General features: G+C 44.2%; 1 protein-coding gene across 1 annotated transcript; it reads left to right on the top strand.

Annotated features, from left to right (window-relative positions):
- Positions 1-3582: 3582 nt before the first annotated feature.
- SERPINA6 (serpin family A member 6) lies at positions 3583-23241 on the top strand. Its single transcript, XM_001098128.4, has 5 exons — positions 3583-3757; positions 13148-13779; positions 17456-17723; positions 21278-21425; positions 22892-23241. The coding sequence occupies exons 2-5, from the start codon at positions 13167-13169 to the stop codon at positions 23075-23077; spliced, it is 1215 nt and encodes a 404-aa protein (XP_001098128.3). The 5' UTR covers positions 3583-3757; positions 13148-13166; the 3' UTR covers positions 23078-23241.
- The last annotated feature ends 184 nt before the right edge of the window (positions 23242-23425 follow it).

The following is a 23425-nucleotide window of genomic DNA, read 5'->3' as shown; positions in this document are numbered from 1 at the left end:
ATTCACAAGAAGGGAGGAATAGACTGTCTCTTGATGGTGGTGCAGTATGCTCACAAAGGGAGAGAGGGAAGGACGGCAGCCATGTCGGAGAAAAAACACTGCAGTCCACCATATGGGCTCAACACTTCATTTTCCCTCACACATGGAAAATACACCCACCTCCCCCGTGACTCCCAAAGTCTCATCCAACTGCAACACCCCCTTCAAATCCAGATACCCTCATTTAAATCAGTCACGGTACGGAGGAGGGTCCTTAAATGTCCTTCCTGAAGTGTGTAGCTTCTCTCAATCTGAAGACCTGTGAATGGAAGAAACAAGTTCTCTTCTCCCACTTCTCCACACACAATATAAAATGGTGAGACACACATAATTTAACACAATTGGCACTCCCAGTCTGCTCCTGGGAATAATTCACCGTGGCCCCTTGCTGTGTCTTTTGAGATCTTGATTCTGCCTGGGTCACGCTTCCTTTTCCATAAAAATACCTCATATTTGAGGCTGAGCCTCTGTATCCTGTTTCCTGCCTGTAGAAGGTTGAAAGTTCAAAGGCCTTTCATCATTTTGCACTGTCTTGTCCCTTTGAGACAAAGCTAATCTAATTTTTTTAAATTGTGAATTTTATATGAATTAATTTATAATCCACTCCACTATAATAAAGGCCACAACCACCAATCTTTCCAAGATAAGCTTATCTATATTTTTGTCTATTTATAAACCTGGTATGGAACATTAACCTTAAAATCCTTAGCCTTAGAGGACCTTATATCTGATCCAATGGTCTGCTAAGGTAACACCTTAGAAATTTCTGAGGTATTTATAAAGACTTTTACAGTTACACTCTAGATATATGTTTGTTTTGAAATTCTTTCTTAATTGGATAATCTTTGAAAGACTAAGAAGGAGACACTATATAGTTTTTAACCCAATAAGCCTCAGCTCTTTTATATTTAACAAAAATGTTAAGCTTATCTATATCCTCTAACACTTTACTGTAAGTATCGAGAAGTCAGACAAAACTTCAGAAACCTTCTTAGCTTCAGAGAAATATCATCAGAAAAGAAATATCATCAAAAAAGAAGGCACAGAGAGTTTGGAAATAAAAGGATGAAAAGTATCAGGTAAGAGTGAACCAAAAGAAAGGAAAGCAATCATAACAATGGATAAAATTAAATTTAGGACAAAAGTATGCTATATGGAAAAAAGATATAAGAAAAATAAATACAACAAGAGGATATAATTATCAAAAGTATATATGCTTTAATATACAGTCTTGAAGTGAATCAAGCAACAACTGACAGAGAGAAATAAGTGAACAACTGCTATTGGTGATTTTAACATTCCCCACTGAGAAACTGAAAGCTTAAGTAAATAATCAACATACATATGAAGATTTAAATAAAATAAGCTCAAGTTATTACATATATACATATATGAATGTGTACATATACGTATCAAACAGATAATATCCGTTATTTTTTAAAGAAAACATGAAATGTTTATTAAAATAGGCCATATATGAGCTGGGCACGGTGGTTCACGCCTGTAATCCCAGCACTTTGGGAGGCCAAGGTGGGCAGATCACCAGGTCAGGAGATCGAGACCATCCTGGCTAACACAGTGAAACCCCGTCTCTACTAAAAATAAAAAAAATTAGCCGGGCATGGTGGCACTCGCCTGCAGTCCCACCTACTCGGGAGGCTGAGGCAGAGGAATTCCTTGAACCCAGGAGGCAGAGGTTGCAGTGAGCCAAGATCGCGCCACTGCACTCCAGCCTGGGCGACCGAGGAAGACTCCATCTCAAAAAAACAAAAGGCCATATACGGTCATTACAAACCTCAAAACATTCCAAATGTTCAATATCATAATAGACAATATTCTTTGATCACAGTGAAATAAAATTGGAAGTTAATAACAAAAGAATAGCCTAAAATTCTAAATAAACTCAGTGACATATTACTAAACTACACCTGGGTTTTAAAGGAAACCAGAAAAGAAATTTTAAAATACTTAGAAAAAAAAAGACAATGAAAATAGTAATTACCAAAAATTTGTGGGACATAGCTCAATCAGTATTTAGATGAAAACTTTTAACTTTAAATACATTTATGTGGAGACTGGAAATATTAAAAAGTAAGAAAGCTAAGCATTTATCTCAAGAAAATAGAAAAAAGTACAACAGACCGAATCCCAGAGAATTTAAAGGGGTGATTAAAAAAATAAAGATATAAACGGAAATCAATGAAATATCAATTTTTTTAAAAAACAGTAACAAAACTAGAAGGTGGATCTTTGGAAAGATTAATTAGCTCGCTAGATCTCTGTAACAGGACTTATCAAAGGGAGAAAAGACATAAATAAAATATAGAACAAAAAAAGAAAAAAGAATTACTGATATAGAATAATAATGTAAAAATAATAATGGAGAGGCCTAATGAATAACTCTGTAGCATTTAATTTGAAAATCTAGATGAAATAGATAAATTCCGAGATATAAAGCTCAAAATTGGCTTATAGGATTGGAAACTTGAAAAGACCAATAAATATCAACAAAACTAAGGTGTCTCCAAAACTGCAGACCCAGTTGTAGGCCCTGCATTCCTCTTTTCCCCTGGAAAGAGCTTCCCTCATCTCTGGATGGAAGCAATGATGCTGTCAACCCAACGGAGAGCAAAGGACTCTAGCGAGGCATTCACAGTGCCTCATCCTTCTCCACACTGTGGTCAATCAGTCCACAGGGGAGCAACCATGCTGTAGACTTTTAGGGGGACTGTTACGAACATTGAGAAAAATGAGAATTTCTCTACTTCTGATGTCAACTAACCAGTTAGAACCAAATAACCTAGAGCTACAGTGGACACCTTTGTCCCCAGTGCAGACAGAATAAAGTAGAAGAAGAAAGCAGAGCTAGGAATGAATCAAAAAAAAAAAAAAGAGAGAGAGAGAGAAGGAGAGATCTGATGCCTGATTTGGAACTCCCTAGATCCAGCCAGGTCTCAAGTTCTTTCCACCGTTGGACCTCTCATTCATTCCTTTTTGCTTTAAAGCAGTTCAATTTGATGTCTGTCACCTGTAATCCAAAGAAAACTAATGAAAAATAAAATGTGGGGAAGAGGAAAGGTGCTAGACTTTAGAGTTGAATGGTCTTGGATTTGAATCTCAAGGGCGCTTCACTCAACTTCCATGCAGCTCAGTTTCCTATCTAAAGAGGAGAGATAATGGTGCCCACTTCACAGAGTCATTGTGAAGATTTTGTGAGATAATACAGAGGAAGCGCTTGGCAGATATTATTCCATATCTGTCTCTCCCACCACACTAAGACCCCTGGAAGGCAGGACCTTGCCCAAGTCATCCCCAATTAGAGTTAAACACCTGTTTTTCTTTTTACAAGTATCTGCACCTTGGTGCTAATTACGGGCACCTAAGACATGTCTGCTAACTGACACAGGGCAACCACATTGATGCAACTCCAGCCACATTTTGGTATAAAAAAACTTCATAGAATTGAACGCAGAGCAAAGTTAATTTGCAGCATTACTATGTTTACTCAGCTTTCCTGACGAAGCCTCCCATTGGTTAATGGCTCGGGGGAGAGGACTACCAAGCGGTGAAGGCCACTGGTCCCTCTAACCATTAACCACCCGGGAAGTTGGCAAACAAAATTTAACAGGCAGCATCCCCCGCAGGCTTACTGTACACATGCTAGGGTCCAGGACCGCAGGACCAAGCCAGCAGAAACAGCCTGAGCCCACCGCAGACTGTGAGTAACAACTGAGAACCCTCTATCCCTCCCCCTGCCCGGCCTCCGGAGCAAAGCTAGGGCTTTGCTTGCTTGCTTGTTTGGTTTGTTGAGATGTTTTATTTTTTTTAAATGGTACATTGAACATTAGGGCAGCCAGCACTGTTATGAGGCAACCTTGTGGAGGATTTTCCAGATCCCAGAGTCTGTGAGTCATCCACAGGGGTTCTGATGTCCCCTGGGCTCCTGCCATGCAGGGGCCTGACACAGAAGGCTGTAGCTAAGAACCATTCTCGTCCATTGCCGTGATTGATGCTTCTAAGCCCAGCCAGACAGCCACAACACCCACAACAGCCACAGAGTCGCAGCCTGCGAGCTACGATGCATCTGCTCCAGTCGGCACCACTGATGAAGGATGTTGGCCACGGGTAGGGGCCAGGGAGGGCTCAGCTGGCCCAGTGCGGAGGAATTCTTCAGAGTCACGCAGATCTATCCACCACAGCTCCTCACTCAGTGACCTGGGGCGGAGATAATGCACGGAGAACAGAACTGTCTGCACTGTACCACATGTCCTGAGGTTTCAATACAGAAGGTCAAGAACTGTCCCTGGCTCCTAGGGCATTTGTGAAAACAGAACACAGTGAATATTTACTAAGTGAGTCTCTTCAGAGATGAGGAACAAAGAGGGCACACTTGACATGAAATGCATGAACAATATTGATACTCTGCATTTTTATATGGCTGGGTACTCTTTTTTTTTTTGACAGAGTTTCGTTCTTGTTGCCCAAGCTGGAGTGCAATGGCACGATCTCAGCTCACTGCAACCTCTGCCTCCCAGGTTCAAGCTATTCTTCTGCCTCAGCCTTCCGAGGAGCTGGAATTTCAGGCACCCACCACCACGCCCTGCTAATTTTTTGTTTTTAGTAGAAACGGGGTTTCACCATGTTAGCAAGGCTAGTCTCAAACTCCTGACCTCAGGTGATCCGCCCACCTCAGCTTCCCAAAGTGCTGGGATTACAGGCGTGAGCCACCGCACCCGGCCATGGCTGGATACTCTTAAGAGCTTTTTTACTCATCATTTTCCTTTCTGTAGAGACAGGCAGAATGGCATGGTACAAGCTCTGAAGTCAGACATTTAGGTTTAGAGTTCCAGCTCAGGGGGAGTTACTCTGTCTCCCTGGATCTCAGTTTTCTCATCTGTAAATTTGGCCCCACGATGCTCCATTAAATGAGGTCACATAAGCCAAGCACTGATAACAACCACGTCTGGTATTCACAATATTGTCAGGTGGGTGGAGTTTTCACCCTCATCTTAGAGAATTAACACAGGAGAGGGTGAGGCATACAATCTCCGCAGAGATGGCAGGAAAGGGATGGGAGCCCATCCTACCACTGGCATCATGCTGCACAGGGCCTGTGCCCAAGAGGAGATCCCAGACAGGTATGGCAGTGACCAAAGCTAAGCAAAGATTTCACTGCCTGTCATAGGGCAAGGCCATAGAGAAACACAGATGCAAGGCTTCCTGGAGGCGGTGACCTGGGACCTGAGTCTCAAAGGACAAGATGGAGTGAGCCAGGTGAGGCAGGGAGACAAGGGACCTACAGACTAGAGCCACATGGGCAGGGCTGAGGCAGGTCCATCTTTGTTCCCTGCTCCCAGCCCAGAGCTGGCTCAGCAAACATGGAAAAATCGAAATGACCTGCACTAGGGAACTGCAGTGACCTGTCTTGCTGTAACCTGCCCTGTAGTGATGTGACCTGCCCCACCCTGCCCTGACCCACAGTGGGATAAAAGGCTGGTGGGTGCTGGAAGAACCCCTGACACCCAGTGTTGCTGTGGCTGAGACCTCCAAGGGCCAGATTTGAGGCTGGAGGCAGAACTGTCACCAGGGACTGGGTCACAAACACCCGCTGGGCTACGTTAGTGAGAATCAGCCTCGTCGTGGGCAATGGGGAGCCCCTGAAAACTTCAAAGCAGAACTGACCAGCTTGAATTTTCAGGAATTTAGAAAGATGCAGCTGCAGATGGGTAAAAGGGCTGGAGGGAGTTAAACAGAAGGCAGGGAGACAAGGTAGGGTTACTGCTGAGTCCTGGGAGAGATGAGGAGGCTGTGCAGAGGCACCGGAGAAGAGACAAACACCAGAAAAATGGGTAAGGCTAGAGGTATTATTACAAGCTCTTTTTATACTGAGGAAACTGAGGCAGAGTTTAAATAGCCTGTCCTACGTCACCTAATTCGTACATAGCAGCGCTGGGAGCCCAGTCCAGCTTGATCTGCCACAAAACCCAGGAAAAGGAAAGAATTGTCCCAAGGACCCAGAAATCCAAGTCAGAAACCCGGCGGAGAATTCAGTAAAGCCCGACATTTGGGCGCAGGGAGTGGGAAGCAGGTCACACCTGCCTCTATCATCAAAGCAGAGAAGTAGGGACTAGAGCAGCCAACAGGGGTTGTTTTCCACCCTGCAGAGATAAGGGAGACACCCAAGGAGGGTTGAAAGAAGACTCAGGAGAACTAAGGGTTTTGGGAGGGGAGGCGCTCCCAACTGTTTTTCTTGAGATTCTGCTTTTGAAACACACCAGGGAAGGGGCCTCTGGGGAATTCCAGAGCAGAACAGTGGTTCCCACGCTCAGAGCACACCTGGTAAAAGAAAACTTTAGACAAATTAAACGTAGCAGAGTTTATTTGAGCAAAGAAACTATTCGTGAATCACACAGCACCCTAAACCAGTAAAGGTTCAGAGAATGCCACCAAGCAACGTAGGCAGTATTTACAGGTAGAAGAAGGAAGTGACATATATACATAGGCTGATAGATTACAGCTCTGTGTTTGCCTTGTTTGGACATGTCCGAGCAGTTCGCAGACTGTGATTGACTGAAAGTTCAGCTGCTATGATTGGTTACTTGTTAAAAGTTAACTTGGTTACTTGTTAAAGAATATACTCTCAAGTTAGAATATACTCTCAAAATATACTGCAGTTTGTTTACATATTAAGCTAGGTTACAGTTTGCTACATGAGGAGGCAGCTTTAGCCCATATTTAATTTAATTTAACATGCCACACCCTCCTGGAGCACTGGTTTAAATGAGGGTTTCCAGCCCCTTACCCAAAGCGACTGGTTCAACAGTGGTTGGTGCAGCGAGACCTGCTTCTCCCGTAAGCCTCCTGTATTTATTGTGATACAGGCAGCTGTGATACAAACAGCACAGGGCCTGAAACCACTAACCTTGCAGGCAGACAATGTCCACTTACTGATTCCAACCTTGGGTGGATTTTTGTTTGTTTGTTTGTTTTTTGTTTTTGTTTTTTTTTTGAGACAGAGTCTCACTCTGGAGTGCACCCAGGCTGGAGTGCAGTGGTGCGATCTCAGCTCACTGCAAGCTGGGTGAATTTTTTCAATTCCATTTATGGAACTCTTCTTAAATCATTTATATTTAATATTTTCCTTAAATTTGTATTGTGGGAAAAATATAATACCTAACATTTTAACGACAAGTGTACAGTTCAGTAGCATTAAAAGTACATTCACGTTGTTGTGCCTCCATCACCACCTTCCATGTCCAGAACTTTTTCATCATCCCAAACTGAAATTCTATACCCACTCAACAATAATTCCCTAATCTTCCCTTGCCCCAGCCCCTGGTATCCACAATTTTACTTCTGTCTCTATGTATTTGACTACTGTAGGTATAGAATTAGACTCTATTTGTCCTTTTGTGTCTGGCTCATTTCACGTAACATAATGTCTTCCAGGTTCATCCATGTTGTAGGAAATGTCAGAATTTCATTCCTTTTTAAAGTTGAATAGTATTCCATTGTATGTTTATACCATCCTTTGTTTATTCATTCTTTTTTTTTTTTTTTTTTTGAGACGGAGTCTCGCTCTGCCGCCCAGGCTGGAGTGCAGTGGCCGGATCTCAGCTCACTGCAAGCTCCGCCCCCCGGGTTCCCGCCATTCTCCTGCCTCAGCCTCCCCAGTAGCTGGGACTACAGGCGCCCGCCACCTCGCCCGGCTAGTTTTTTTTTGTGTGTGTGTATTTTTTAGTAGAGACGGGGTTTCACCATGTTAGCCAGGATGGTCTCGATCTCCCGACCTCGTGATCCGCCCGTCTCGGTCTCCCAAAGTGCTGGGATTACAGGCTTGAGCCACCGCGCCCGGCCTGTTTATTCATTCATCCTTTGATAGACATTTTGGTTGTTTCCACCTTTTGGCTATGGTGAATAATGCTGCTGTGACTTTGGTCTACAATTATCTAGTCAAGTTCCTTGACTATCCGCTTGCAGTTCTTTGGTGTATATACTCAAAGCAAAATTGTTGGGTCAAATGATGATTTTGTTTAATTTTCAAGGAACTGCCATATTGTTTTCCACACATTGTAGCACTTTATATTCTTACCAGCAAAGAATAAGGGCTCCAATTTCCCTATATGCATGCTAACATTTAAATTTAAAAAAAAATTTTTTTTTTTGAAACGGAAAAAAAAATGTTGCTATGTTGCCTAGGCTGGTCTCAAACTCCTGGCCTCAAGCATTCCTCCCACCTCAGCTTTCAGAGTAGCTGGGATTACAGGCACAGGCCGTCATGCCTGGTGTGCCAACTTACTGTTTTCTGTTTTGTTTGTCTGTTTATTGTAGCCATCCCTATGGATATGAAGTGGTATCTCATTGTGGTTTTGATATTCCTAATGAATAGTGATGCTGAGCATCTTTTTACGTGCTTATTGGCCATTTGTGTGTTGTCTCTGAAAAGATGTCCACTCAAGTCCTTTGCCCATTTCTAACTGGGTTTATTTGTTTTCTTGTTTTTGTTCTTGGGTTTTAGGAGTTCTTTGTATATCCTGGATATCAATTCCTTATCAGATATGAAATTTGCAAATGTTTTCCCATTCTGAGTTGCATTTTTACTTTATTGACAGTATCCTTTGATGAACAAAGTTTTCAATTTTGATGAAGTCCAATTTGTCTATTTTTTCTTTTGTTGCCCATGGCCTTGGTGTGATATTCAAGAAATTATTGCCAAAGCCAATATCATGAAGTTTTTCCCCTATGTTTTTTCCTGAGATTTTTATAATTTTAACTCATGTTTAAATCACTGATCTATTTTGAGTTAATTTTTGTATATGGTGTTAGGTAAAGGTCCATCTTCATTCTTTTGCATGTAAATATCCAATTTTTCAGCACCACTTGTGGAAAAGGCTGTCTTTTCCCCATTGAATGGTTTGGCACCCTTGTCAAACTCATTTTACTATATATGCAAGGCTTATTTCTGGGCTCTGAATTCTATTCCATTGGTCTATATGTATGTCTTTATGCCAGTACCACACTGTTTTGATTTTTATAGTTTTGTAGTAAATTGTGAAATCAGAAAGTGCAAGACGTTCAACTTTGTTCTTTTTCAGTATTGTTTTGGCTCTCCGGGTCCCTTGAGATTTTTATATAAATTTTAGGATGAATTTTTCTATTTCTGTGAAATACAGAACTGGAATTTTGATAGAAATTGTATTGAATCTATAGACTGCTTTGGATAGTATTATCATCTTAGCAATTTCTTCCAAACCACAAATGCGAGATGTCTTTCCATTTATTTATGTCCTCTTTAATTGCCTTCAGCCCTGTTCTGTAGTTTTCAGTGTATAAGTCTCTTACCTCCCTGATTAATCCCTATTTTGTTCTTTTTCATACTATTGTAAATGGAATTGTTTTCTTAATTTCCTTTTCAAATTGTTTTCTTTGTTAGCGTTGGGAAATGCAATTGATTTTATATCTTGCAACTTTGCTAAATTTGTTTATTAGTTCTAACAGAATATTTCGTAGAATTTTTAGGGTTTTGTACATATAAAATCATGTCATCTGTGAACACAGATAATTTTACTTCTTCCTTTCAAATATGGATACCTTTTTTCGTTCCTTCCCCAATTGCTCTGGCTAGAACTTCCAGTGCTATATTAGGTAAAAGTACTGAGAGCAAGCATCGTTGTTTTGTTCCTGATCTTCAGGGAAAAGCTTTCAGTCTTTCACTATTGAGTATAATAGGTTTTATAAATATATAGTCTTTATTATGTTGAGGTAGTTTTCTTCTATTACTAATTTCATTGTAGGACTTTCTAATTAGTCTAGCTAAAAATGGGATCCTTGTCACATGGCCATGAAAGATTAGGCTCGCAGACACTTTGAAGGATAAAAAAAATGGAATTTATTGGGTGAAAAGGAAACTAACTCAGCAAAGCGAGAGACAGTCCTGTTAACAGGCCCTCATCTCACCAATGGAATCCCCAGATTACCACACAGGATCAGGAGAGAGAAGCCAAGCTCCTCCCCGCTGCAAAGGGCACAAACTTCCCACAGCTCCACCCCATTCTCCCAGTGCGTGAGCCAATTGAGCATTCTCCAGGCACCTCTTTACACTTGATTGTATCAATCTGTTGTGTGTTTTTATCATGTGAGGGTGTGTTGAATTATGTCAAATACTTTTTTCTGCAGCAATTGAGATAATCACGTGATTTTTTCCTTTATTTTGTTAATATGATATATTAGACTGATCAATTTTTGTATGTTGAAACGTTTTTTGCATTACAGAAATAAATCCAAATTGGGTATGGTGTATAATCCTATTAATAGCCTCTCAAAATTAATTTAATCCATTATATTAGTCAGGATTCTCCAAAGAAACAGAATCTACAGGATATATAGAAATATTTGTAAGAGGAGGCACTATGGGAATTGCCTTATGTAATTACAGAAGCTGAGAAGTCCTACAATCTGCCATCTGCAAGCTGGAGACCCAGGAAAGCCAGCCATGTAATTCAGTCTGAGTCTGAAGGCCTGACAACCGGAGGAGCCAATGGTGCAGCTCCACAATAGGAAAAGGGCCTAGTAAGGCTGCTGGTTTAAGTCCCAGAGTTTAAAGGTCCAAGAACCAGGACCCCCAATGTTCAGGGGCAGGCAAACATGGATGTCCAACTCAGGGACAGAAAAGAGAATTTGCCCTTCCCCTACCTCTTTGTTTTATCCAGCCTTTAATGGATTAAAAATGCCCACCCATATTGGTAAAGGTGGCTGTCTTTACTCAATCTACTGATTCATATGCCAATTTCTTCCAGAAATACTGCCACAGGCCTCTTTTATGTAGGCACTAATTCCTTTTATGAGGGTAGAGCCCCCATGAATAGGTTTCCACATATGAATTTGTGGGGACACAAACATTCAGACTTTAGCAGCTGGTAAAACACTATTTTTGAGTGTGTCTGGGACAAAATAAATTGAGCAAAAAATGGACACAATTGGAGGGTGAAATCATTCTACAGCAATTTAGACACTTCAATACCTCATTCTCAATAATGGATAGAACAACCAGACATAAAATAAGTAAGAAAAAAGAGAACTTGAACATCACAGCAAAAACTAGATGTATCAGACATATACAAAACACCCTGCAACAACAGAATACACATTCTTCTCAAGTGCACAAGGGACATTCTCCAGGACAGACCCTATGTTAGGCCACAGATCAAGAGCCAATAGATTTAAAAAGACAGATATCATACTAAGTATCTTCTTCAATCACAATGAGATGAAGTTAGAAATCATTAACAGAAGGAAAACTGGAAATTTTACAAAGTGTGGAAAAAACAACACACTCTTTATCAACCAGAGGATCAAAAAAGATACCACCAGGGGAATTAGAAAATACTTAAAGACAAATGAAAATGGAAACACAACATACCAAAACTTATGGAATGAGTGAAAGCAGTGTGATGATAGAAATGTATGGCTGTAAACACATTTAAAAAACAAGAAGATCTCAAATAAACAATGGCATATATTCAAATTCAGGTGTTAACTTTAGGATGTTAATGTAATCCCCATAATAATCACAAAGGGATGAGAATAGAATTATTAAAGTGTACACAAAAAAGCATTTCAGTACAAAAACTAAATACAAAAAAGGACAGTAATATAGGAAATGAAGAACCAAAAATATTGTATCTTCTTGCTGTACTGAAAACTTTATTAATATATCATCACCTTCTTTGTCTTTTGGAACATTTTTAATTCAGAATCTATTTTGTCTAATATTAGTGTAGCCACCCCTGCTCTCTTTTGGTTACTATTTGCATGGGGTAACTTTTCCATCCTTTCACTTTCAGTCTATTTGCATTTTTGGATCTAAAATGAGTCTCTTGTAGACAGCATATATTTGTATCATAGTTTAGAAGGCTAATGTGTAAAAATAATGTTTAGTCTTTGTTTATAATTTAGGAACTAGAAAAAGAACAAACCAAACTGAAAAATAGCAGAAGGAAGGAAATAATAAAGATTAAAGCAGAGATAAATAAAATCGAGAATAGAAAAACAGTAGAAAAATAAATTAAACCAAAATGCAATATGTATGCTCATAATACATTTAGTCCAGAATATATTTGATATAACCAGCTTCACTTCAATAGCATACAAAAGCTCTGCTTCCTTGTAGCTCTGTTCCCACCTGTTTCCAGTTACTGCCAAAAATGTAACTTATAATTGCCCATGCATCTACCTTTACCAGAGGTCTTTTATTTCTTCATTCAGCTTAAAGTTACTGTCCAGTGTCCTTTCATTTCAATCTGAAATAAAATGCCTCTCATTTCTTACAGGGCAGGTATTGTGGGAAAAGCTTACTCAGCTTTTGTTTTTCTGGGAATGCTTTAATTGTGTTTTGTTTTTCTTTGAGCATTTTGAACATATCTGTTGGGTGGGTTTTAACCTTTCTTTTTTTTTTTTTTTTTTTTTTTTTTGAGACGAAGTCTCGCTCTGTCGCCCAGGCTGGAGTGCAGTGGCCGGATCTCAGCTCACTGCAAGCTCCGCCTCCCGGGTTCACGCCATTCTCCTGCCTCAGCCTCCCGAGTAGCTGGGACTACAGGCGCCCGCCACCTCGCCCGGCTAGTTTTTTTTTTTTTTTTGTATTTTTTTAGTAGAGACGGGGTTTCACCGTATTAGCCAGGATGGTCTCGATCTCCTGACCTCCTGATCCGCCCGTCTCGGCCTCCCAAAGTGCTGGGATTACAGGCTTGAGCCACCGCGCCCGGCCGGGTTTTAACCTTTCTGAGCACCTATTTCTGCCTGCCTAAAATCGGGTTAATAATACTTACTTTAGGAATGTTTTGGTCATGGTTAGATGACTGAATATAGCCAGACTACCTAGATCATTGTTGGGTACCTGGTAGGCACTGGATAAATCATAACGGGTGTTATTCATATCTCCAAATGAGGAAACTGAAGTCCAGTGCCCTCTGTGATGTGCTCCCAGGTCACACAGCCAGTGTGGAGGAAAGAGCTGGGGCTTGAACGGGGTCTTTTGCCTGCCCCCTGTTGCACTATGCCCCATTGACTCAGAGACTGCCACATCATCTAACAAGCTTTTCTGATTTGGCAGGGCCTGGCTATACTGGACAATGCCACTCCTCCTGTACACCTGTCTTCTCTGGCTGTCCACCAGTGGCCTCTGGACCATCCAGGCCATGGATCCTAATGCTGCTTATAGGAACATGAGTAACCATCACCGGGGCCTGGCTGCAGTCAACGCTGACTTTGCCCTCAGCCTGTATAAGCGCCTAGTGGCCTTGAGTCCCAAGAAGAACATTTTCATCTCCCCCGTGAGCATCTCCATGGCCTTAGCTATGCTGTCCCTGGGCACTTGTGGTCACACACGGGCCCAGCTTCTCCAGGGCCTGGGTTTCAACCTCACTGAGAGGTCTGAGACTGAGATCCACCAGGGTTTCCAGCACCTCCACCAACTCTTTGCAGAGTCAGACACCAGTTTAGAAATGACCATGGGCAATGCCTTATTTCTTGATGGCAGCCTGGAGTTGCTGGAGTCATTCTCAGCAGACATCAAGCACTACTATGAGTCAGAGGTCTTGGCTATGAATTTCCGGGACTGGGCAACAGCCAGCAGACAGATCAACAGCTATGTCAAGAGTAAGACACAGGGGAAAATTGCCGACTTGTTGTCAGGGCTGGATAGCCCAGCCATCCTCGTCCTGGTCAACTATATCTTCTTCAAAGGTATTCCCACCCATCCCAGTCTGAAGGCCCATCCACTATGGCCAGGAATAATAACAGCCGTTAAAATCCAGGGCACACTCTTGGGCAAAGTCTTTGATTCTGTAAAGCACATATACATCTGGGACTCTCCATCTTCACCACAGTCCTGTTGGGTAGGTGGAATTATATTATTTTACAAAAGATCAAAATGCCACCCGGAAGGGTTGGGCAGGTTGGTTTGAGGCCTACACCTGTAACCATGAACAGTCTGGCTGCTTCGTGCTCCACAAATGCTGACTGTCAAGTACTGGGCCAGGGACTGGAAAAATGGCCTAGAACCAGACAGAACCCCACCCACCCCTCGGGAACTCCCAGATGCCCCCAAAGCTGTCCTGCACACACTGCTCTAACCAGGTCTTGCTTCAGTTTTTCAACCTTCCTCTTCATAAAAACCTGGAAGTTCTAGCGGAGAATGCACTTCCAGGTCTTTTCCAGCTTCTAGAAGCCACATGGCTTGTGGGCCTCTCTTATTTTCAAAGCCAGTAATTGCATCATTCCCACCTCTGCTTCCATCATCACGTCTCTCTGATTCTCACTTTCCTGCCTTCCTCTTTGACTTACAAGAACCCTCAGGATTATACTGGATAATGGCCCACCTGGGTGATCCAGAATAACCTGCCCATCTCAAGGCCAGCAGATTAGCAATTGTGATTCCATCTACAACTTTAATTCCCCCTGGACATGAAAGCTAACATATTCTCAAGTTCTGGGGATTAGAATGTGGACATTTTGGAGGGCTATTATTCTGCCTACCACAAAGCCCAGGCCTCTTCTGTCTCATGAGCCCTCTTGCAACTTATCTGACTGCCTAAAACATTTTCCCTCACTTCAAATCTTAGCTCAAAAGTCACCTCCTCTGTGAAGCCTCCCCAGATTCACCCAGGAAAACCTTTGTCCTCATATGCATGCTCCACAGTTTGCCCATGTCTCGTTTGGGCAATCATCTTGCCATAACACATTGTTTAACACCTAAGTGGTTGAGTTTCAGTTAAGCAATCATATTCAAAGGAATGCAGGTAAAACAGCCAAAATAAGCAAACTAAGCCAGTATCACTATTGAACTTGTGTCTCTCGACAAGATCATCAGATCAGTGGAGGTGTGATCCCCAGCCAGGACTCCTCATGCCCCCTTCCCCTCCTCCCCAGCTCTCTCTCAGGACCTCCCATCAGACTGTGCTCACCTCCCCTCCCATCCCACACCTCCTTACTGCCTGGACTGACTTAGCATCAGTACGAGTCCTTCTTCTCCACCTGCCTCTGGGTCTTTCCTGCTCTCCAGCACAAGGCTGGGAACTCCCGGGAGAGGCTGCCCTCCTGGCAGGATGGTGAGGCTGAGAGGCTGACCGGGCAAAGACAGCCTTCTTAACACCTGACTGTGGGAGGGCCAGGGAGGCTGGGAACGTTTGCCCAAATCCTCTTCTGTGTGCTCCCACAGATTCCATAGACCATCTCCCCGACGAGGCTGTGCGCCCTTGTGCAGGGTGTCTTTGTCTCTTTGGGAGATCCCAGTGCCCTTGTGGAATGTTTGGTGCATGGAAGGAGCTCAGCAGTGATTGTACAGAGGTTCAGGCAACACAGCCTGGGGAAAAGGCATGGTAAACCCAGGTGCAGGGAGGACCCTCCTGAGCCTAAGAAAGGCCTGAGCACGTGTGGGCATCTGGTGGAACAGGTGCTGGCACGGCATCATTCTGCACGAGGTTTCAGTGTCCTCAGGACCACAGTGGGGCTAAGCGGATAGGAGATCAACAGCTTTAGGTTACAAAATTAGAGAAACTTTGAACACTTGAATGCAGGACCAGACATTGATGGGGGTGAAATGCCTCATTGTACACAGATTTTCTATGGCACAGCAAAACGAATCCGCAAGTCTTTGGTTAAAGCTGCTGGGAAAATACTCTGAAATATTTCTAGCAAGCCAGGATAATAAACAGAAATCAAGTTTAATGTAGCTATTGTCACTAAATGTAGAATATGTAAAATGGTCCTGATGTGTGATTTATTTATTGGACTTTCTTGACAGTTCTTTTTAAATAACATTAAAAATATTGTTACAAGATTTTCCAGAGGAGCCATCTTTGCTCTCTCGGATTTTCCCCAATAAATTCTTTCTCTACCACCAATTCTCCTAGGACTTTCTGAGAATAGATCCCTTAAAGTAGAGGCTGAACCCTATTTTGTATTTTGTTTTGCGTCAAACTATATACATTATGCTTGCTTCTAGCAAAGAAATACTCCATAAAAAGCAAGCAGCAAAATGTTAAGGATGAAGAAAACCTAACAATGAAAAATATTTTACCCACTTTTTTTTTTTTTTTTTTTTTGCTGTAAGTTAGCCACAAAATACAACTGCCCTCTAGTTCTGAGGATTTTAGACTTCCTTTGGAGGATGATTTGAGAACCCTCAAATGATCTTATTTGCCGTGAGACAGACGGATGGTGAGTTTACTACCTTTGGTCAGTGTATGCAGACACCAAGGTTAGTGAGGTCATTCAGAATGAACCAGCATAGCTCTGGGGTCTCTAGGCTCCGCAGCCACGGCTGATTTCTCTACATCCATCAGCCTCTCCCTGTTGTCTCCATCAGTAGCTATTACAAGAGGTTTGTGGCTGACTCAGAACCAAGAATTTTGGCCAAGCAATCCACAGATCCCACAGACAGTAGTATGGAGAAGGGGCTACTTAGAATGATGTTCTGGCCACCTTTAGGTAACCTCAGCTGGGGAATGGTGGCCTGGCAAGGGCTTTAGGGCTTGTGGTCAATGGCAGCCAGGACACCCGGGACCTGCTGGACTCAAGGGCCTCAGTCATTAGTTTAAGACTGGGGAGACTTCACCTACAGCAGAGAGACCCTGTGACACTCAGCCCAGGTAAGTTTCCGGTAGATGGACTCAGTTGTCTGGAATAAGTTCAGAAGGACAATCAGGCCAGCTTCGGCTCAGTCTGAGGAGCAATTTTCTTCCCATCAGAGCTGACCAGTACTGCCAAGTCCCATCTGTGAAGGTAGTGAGCTCCCCATCTCAAGGCATTAAAAAAAACAAGCTGGATGGTGGCACCCTGGAACATGGTAGAGGGGACCTGAGGGCCTGCGGGGGGTGGGAGTCTGTGACCCTGAAGGAGTCTTCTCACCCTGACTCTTCATTAGGACAATGTGACCTAAAGGAAGGACCATTCAGCAGGGTCAGGAGCCTCAGCTGGGCCGGCCAGGCTGGCAGGGGTGGAGATGGCCCCCTCCCTTCCCACCAAGGACTCTGAGTTTGAGACTTGAGGTCCAGCACCACTTCCAGAGCCCTCAGAACTGGGACCCACTCTAGGCATGGGGAGCCGAGGCACAGTCTGAGCTAAGCGAATTTTACCCCCAAATCCAAGGACCAGCACCCTCTTGGTCTCTCCCCACTGCCTTGTGTAGAAGCCAATCTCAGAAACAGAGCTCATCCTCAACCCATTCCAAGAAGTAGAGGATGAAACAGGCTTTAAATTTCTGAGAATTTTTATATCTTACCTAAAAACCCTTGAGGCTTGAATGGGGACATTCCAAGCATGCAGAAGGCCACTGTGTCACTTGGATAGCAGGCCCGTGAGGTGATCCAGAACTGTGTTTTCCCCTCTGCCCTAAAGACCTGTCTCCTCCTCTTCCTAGGCACATGGACACAGCACTTTGACCTGGCAAGCACCGGGGAGAACTTCTATGTGGACGAGACGACTGTGGTGAAGGTGCCCATGATGTTCCAGTCGAGCACCATCAGTTACTTTCATGACTCGGAGCTCCCCTGCCAACTGGTACAGCTGAACTATGCGGGCAATGGGACTGTCTTCTTCATCCTTCCAGACAAGGGGAAGATGAACACAGTTATCGCTGCATTGAGCCGGGACACGATTAACAGGTGGTCCGCAGGCCTGACCAACAGGTAAGCCCTGCAGCCATCGTGTTGATATCTGCAATGCACATGTCCCCAGAAAGTGGCGCAGGTGAAAAGGGGGTATGCCGGAGCATCCTTCCTTCCCTGGACTCAGCCTCCAGGGCTCATTGTGTTCCTGTCTGCTGGGCCTCCAAAGGCTGTAAGGTTCTCTGATGTGGAGCTCACACTAATTTATTGATCTGTCCATCAATACTGAAATACTTTGGGATATTTCACAAAGTGAGGTCCCCTTTCCCTGTGAGGTTCATACACACCCTCTGCATTGTCATATTTTTGCAGCATTTTCTTAAACTAAGTTTGCCAACCACGCAGCTACACACTTACCCATTTTGTCATCTTGCTTACCTGAAACCAGGCCCTGCCTAAAGATTCCTGGGAGACCTCATAGGAATATAGTGAAAATGACCTCTGTATTCATCATGGAGCCAATGCAAAACCTATATGAATGGTTCTTAAGCTACTCAGGGCATCTAACTCTTCAATCAGTCAATCAGTAAACAACTAACAAAGCAAGGCTAAAGTAGGTAATAAGCAAGTAAGTAGAAAGAAAGCAAGGACTGCATATCCTAAAGAGGCAGTAATCAGGAGGAGAAGCAGCCAGTAGATTCCCTCTATCTCTGACCTCAGGCTCAAGCAAGGAGCTGGTGCAGGATTGACACTCAGGCAAGGTCAGCTGAGGATGTGAGTCAGCAATGAATCAATGAATGAACGGATAGGTGAGTGAATGGATGGAAGAACGAATGAGTGAGTGAATTAATGAATGAATAAGTGAGTGAGTGCATAGAATGGTGAGTCAGTGAATGGAGAATGAGTTAATGAATTAATAAGTAAATGGATGAATGAGTGCATGGATGGATGGGTGGATGGTTGGATGGATGGATGGACAAACAAATAAGATTTTCCCCTCCAAGTACCCCTGAGCTAGAGAGCAATTGAAATTATTGTCATGCGAGTGCCCAGCCCTGCTCCTCACCTTGAAGGAGGAAGGAGGTGTTCTTTAGAACATGGTCCTCACTCTCAGGGAGATTCAAGTTCCTTCTGTGCAGAAGAGTCAGAAAATGCCAACCAGCATGAAACCTGGTGGCAGGTGGGCTGATGCAGACTCAAAAGCAGAGGGGGTGCTGAGGAGGGAGTGGGCATGTAGATCTGGAGTAGCTCAGGAAGGCTGATGGATCAGGCAGTATTTCATTCACTCACTCATTCATTCATTCATTCATTCAATGTGCATTTCATTCACTCATTCATTCAATGCACATAAACGGAAGCACCTGCTATGTACCATGCACTAGCTAAGCACAAGGGTCAGAGTAGTGAATAGGACAAAATAGAGCCCTTAAAGACATGCACTCTAGAGCAGAAAACAGATTCTGTTGGAATTCATAGCAGCACAACGATGTGAGTTCAACAGTGTGAGTTCTGAGAGAGACCGCGAGAGATGTGTAACATGCACTGGCTGGGAGGTGGGAATGCCTGACTCTGCCCAGGGGATGGGAAAGGGCTGCAGAGCAGGTTGTTTTCTCTTGAAACTGCCTTGTGCCTGAGTGGAAGTTCAGCCAGTGGGAAGTGGCCTTCAGACCCGGCATGAAGAGGGCATGGCACCAACCAAGTCAGGGGACCATGCCCAGAATGCCAACAATGGAGGGCCAGCAGTAATGAAGGAGATAAATTTGGCTTGGACAAATTTTGTGATCTAAAAATTCTGCAGTAGATAATCTAGGAGGAAGCTCCACTACTTTATTAATATGTAGGTTTTGTGATTTATGGTTTCAGATTGTTTTCATTTTGAATGATACCTTCTGAGAGCTGTTTGATGTTGGGTGCTTCTAGAGAAGATCATCCAGTTCTGTGAATGCACATGGAAGTGCCTGGGAATTTGACTTCTCTCCTGTAGGGAAGTCATGTGGTCAGCCCTGTGCTTCTGTGCAATCCCCTATAGCTATGTGGAGGACACAGTTCTTAAACCATCCATACCTACGCTTGAGTGTGTGTGTGTGTGTGTGTATGTACACATGTATATGCGTGGGTGTGAACCTGTATCTGGGCAATGCTAGGGATCCATTTGTCATCTCTTCCTCCTTTCTGCCCAAAGAAAGCCTGTAATTTAGGCATAGTACCACAAGGGGGTGATAACGCACCATGATGCAAACAATGCGTTCCAGATCATACTCCATTGAAAATGATGGGAAGGACTATCTGTCTTTCTTTACACCAAAAATAATCTTTTCATGAAAATACTTCAATGTGAGCAACATTAATCAATAATACATACCTTAAAGCCCCATTACCTTGCTCTCAGAAAGCTTTCAACAACGCAGCAGGTGGCAGGTGGCAAAACTAGTCCTGGTCTTTTCAGTTCTGTTGCCTCCCAGTTGTGTGACTTTGGGGGAATTCTTCAGCCTCTCTAAGTGTTGATCTCTCAACCTGGAAATTAAAGATGTTGATTCCAACTTCATAGGTGTGTATATGTGTGTGTGCACGTGTGTGTGTGGTGTGTGTGGGTGTGTGTGTGTGAGAGAGCGAGAGAGAGAGAGAGAGAGAGAGAGAGAAAGAGGAGACAAAAAAATTAAAGAACATAGACCAGGTGTTTGGGATAAGTTAGTCTCCGTTCCTTTCTTTCTGTTAGTATTTCCACACCTAGAGAAGGTACACACCCATTCGCCTCTGGTTCTTCTCCCTCGCCTTCAGAAAAGGATGACTTCCACTTCACACGGGATGGTTGCCAGTCTCCAGGCCTCACCCAGGGCTGCTTTTGCTCAGTGAGGAGAGGGTCTTGTGCCTTCCCTCCCATCTGCCCAGAGAGCCAGTGAGAGTTCACTGACACCCCTCGGTTTCAGTATTTCAGACATCTGCTCTCCCTCTGGGCAGAAGGCACAAGAAGAATTTAAAAATAACACTAAGGCCTTGACATGTTAAAAAGCATAGATGCCCGTGCTACTCCTAGTGTAACCCCACTTACCTTTCTAGAAACCCCACCTGCTTCATCTGGTAGAAACTGCCAGCTGAATCAGATTCTTGCAGAATCACAGAGCTTTAGCACCCACCGGCCCTGGGAGAGCCTGTGTTCAACACCTTTGTGTGCGGGTGAGGACATTAGCACAGAGAGGGGCTGGACTTGGCTAAGGCCACACAGCATTAGTGGCACAGCTGGAGCCAGGGACCACTGCTCCCAGCTGGGCACTCCCTCCAGTCCTCTGCTTCTAGCAGGGGTTCTCCTGGGACCAAAAATGCTTCTTTATGGACTATTGTCTTAAATGCTCCATGGTCTAGCTGCATCTCAGGTGGAATCAGCTCAAAGGAACTACAGAGAAGAAAAGAACGTGCAATTCAGAGACCCCATGGGAAAGCTGCCTGTGTCATGGAGGCAGAGACAGATCCTGCCTCCTGCTCTGTCCCTTCTACCCACAAAGAGCAAGTCAGGCTCAGGGACAGGAGCTGGAGGGAGAGCACAAGGAAATAAGAGCCTGTCCAGGAGAAGAGGTGCTGCTCTCCCCTCTGCCAGGCCCAGCCCTGAATGTCTAACTCTGTCTGCTTACCCTGAGCAGCCAGGTGGACCTGTACATTCCGAAGGTCACCATCTCTGGAGTCTACGACCTCGGAGATGTGCTGGAGGAAATGGGCATCGCAGACTTGTTCACCAACCAGGCAAATTTCTCAGGCATCACCCAGGATGCCCAACTGAAGTCATCAAAGGTAAATGTCTTGGAAGCCCACCTTTTCTTCCCCCCTCCAAAATTCACAATATAAATATAATACTAGGAAGTGGCCCTGAGTTCATTCATGAATGAGCCTCTGGGTCCCTGGCTGAGAACTCCAGGTCGAGTTCAAGCCCCTTGTCTCACCATGAGGTAAATGGAGGCTCAGCAAGAAAATGTGACATCCCCGAGATCACACAGGAAGCTATCAACACAGGAGGGCCATAGCCCAGGCACCTACCCATCCCACCAGACCCCACAGAGGGGGCACTGTGAAAACCAAGTTGTCATGGCAGAACTGTGAGTTGCCCCTGGCAAAAAGAAACAGGAAAAGTGGTAAATGTCTAATTGGGATCACATTGTGCTTTCTACCTAATTACATCCATTCAATTACATAAATGCTTTGGCTTTATGTTCTGTTATTCATGCATTCAGAAAATTTTTACTGAACACCTACTATGTGTCCCAAACTGTGTAGGCCCTGTGTGTGTCCCCATTACTCAAATGTGTGGCTCCTGACCTCGACACAAGGACTTTGTGGCCACCGTGGTACCTGGCACATAATATGTGCTCAGTAAAATGCATGCTGTGTGAGTGGATTGAGTCAACACAGCTGCCTCCTCAGAAGGAGGGTATTATCTCAATTTCTCAGAGGAGGAATCTCCTGCTCAGGGAGGGTATGCAGCTTGCCCAAAGTCACAGAGCTAGTAAATAACAGTTTGATGTTTGATCTCAGGCCTGTTGACTCAAAACCTCATCTGCTCAAGACATACTTCAGGAGTTCCAATCCCAGCTCAGCTTCTTCCTAGGTCTGGGTGCCACTCACAGAGCCACCAGAGCCTGAGTGTGCTTGCTGGAAAGAGTCACTGGGAGTTCACCCCTTAGGGTGTTGTGAGCTTACCAATGTCACCTGTTACTTAATTAGCCAGGTTATGAGCCGCCAGAGTCTTTTGATACAAGCTAGGCAGATGTTTTGCTGACTTTAGAACTCCTCCTAATTTTGATCACAACAAGGACATATCAACAGTCAAAGATATACATTTTTAGATTCTGCTTCAGCTTTCCTAAACAGAACAGCCATAGGCACTTGCATACTGCTGAACCCTAGTATTTACCCAGCAGAGTGGAAAGGGAACAAGATCTCCCTCTGCTACCCCAGGGCAGTAAGAAGCACCCAACATGGACAGTGAAGCCCAGTTCAAGCCATGAGACCTCTGATCTCCATGTGATGGGCCCAACCTGCCCGTTTGATAGGAAGTGTAGGTGCAGCCTGGGTTCTGGAGGTGGACAGACTTGGGCTGTATCATCCTGGGGCTGCCACTTGGATAAGAATCCAGCAAGTGACCTTCTCTGAGCCTGGATTCACCTTCCTAAAACCAAGGACATGAAGGGTCCCAGCAATGAGGCAGGAAAGCGAGAACACACAGCAGGTCTCACCACCCATCTTCGTTCTGTACCTAACAGGTGGTCCACAAAGCTGTGCTGCAACTCAGTGAGGAGGGTGTGGACACAGCTGGCTCCACTGGGGTCAGCCTAAACCTGACGTCCAAGCCTATCATCCTGCGTTTCAACCAGCCCTTCATCATCATGATCTTCGACCACTTCACCTGGAGCAGCCTTTTCCTGGCCAGGGTTGTGAACCCGGCGTAAGAGACGGCTCACCCAGAGCCTCAGCACTATCTGACTTTGGGCACCAGGGACACCACGGAAATGTTTTGGAGAGTGGGAGGTTTCCCCCAATCTCCTCCAAGTTCTCCTCCCCAGAGTTGTGTCTACCTTTAGGCATCTTGTAATAAATGTCATTGCGACTCTGATGACGAGCGTGGTTAAAGGGAAGGGCAGGGGGGTTCTGGAGGTTACCGTGATAAAGTGGTGTTTGCAAATCCCTGGGCCTGGGGTCTTCATCTGTGTGGGCTGCCATAACAAAGCACCACAGGTTTATGAACAACAGAAATGCATTTCTCATCGTTCTGGAGGCTGGAAGTCTGAGATCAGAAG

The sequence above is a fragment of the Macaca mulatta genome, chromosome 7, assembly GCF_049350105.2.
Source record: "Macaca mulatta isolate MMU2019108-1 chromosome 7, T2T-MMU8v2.0, whole genome shotgun sequence".
Classification (NCBI taxonomy): Eukaryota; Metazoa; Chordata; class Mammalia; order Primates; family Cercopithecidae; genus Macaca; species Macaca mulatta.
This window is presented reverse-complemented; position numbering and strand designations above follow the sequence as displayed.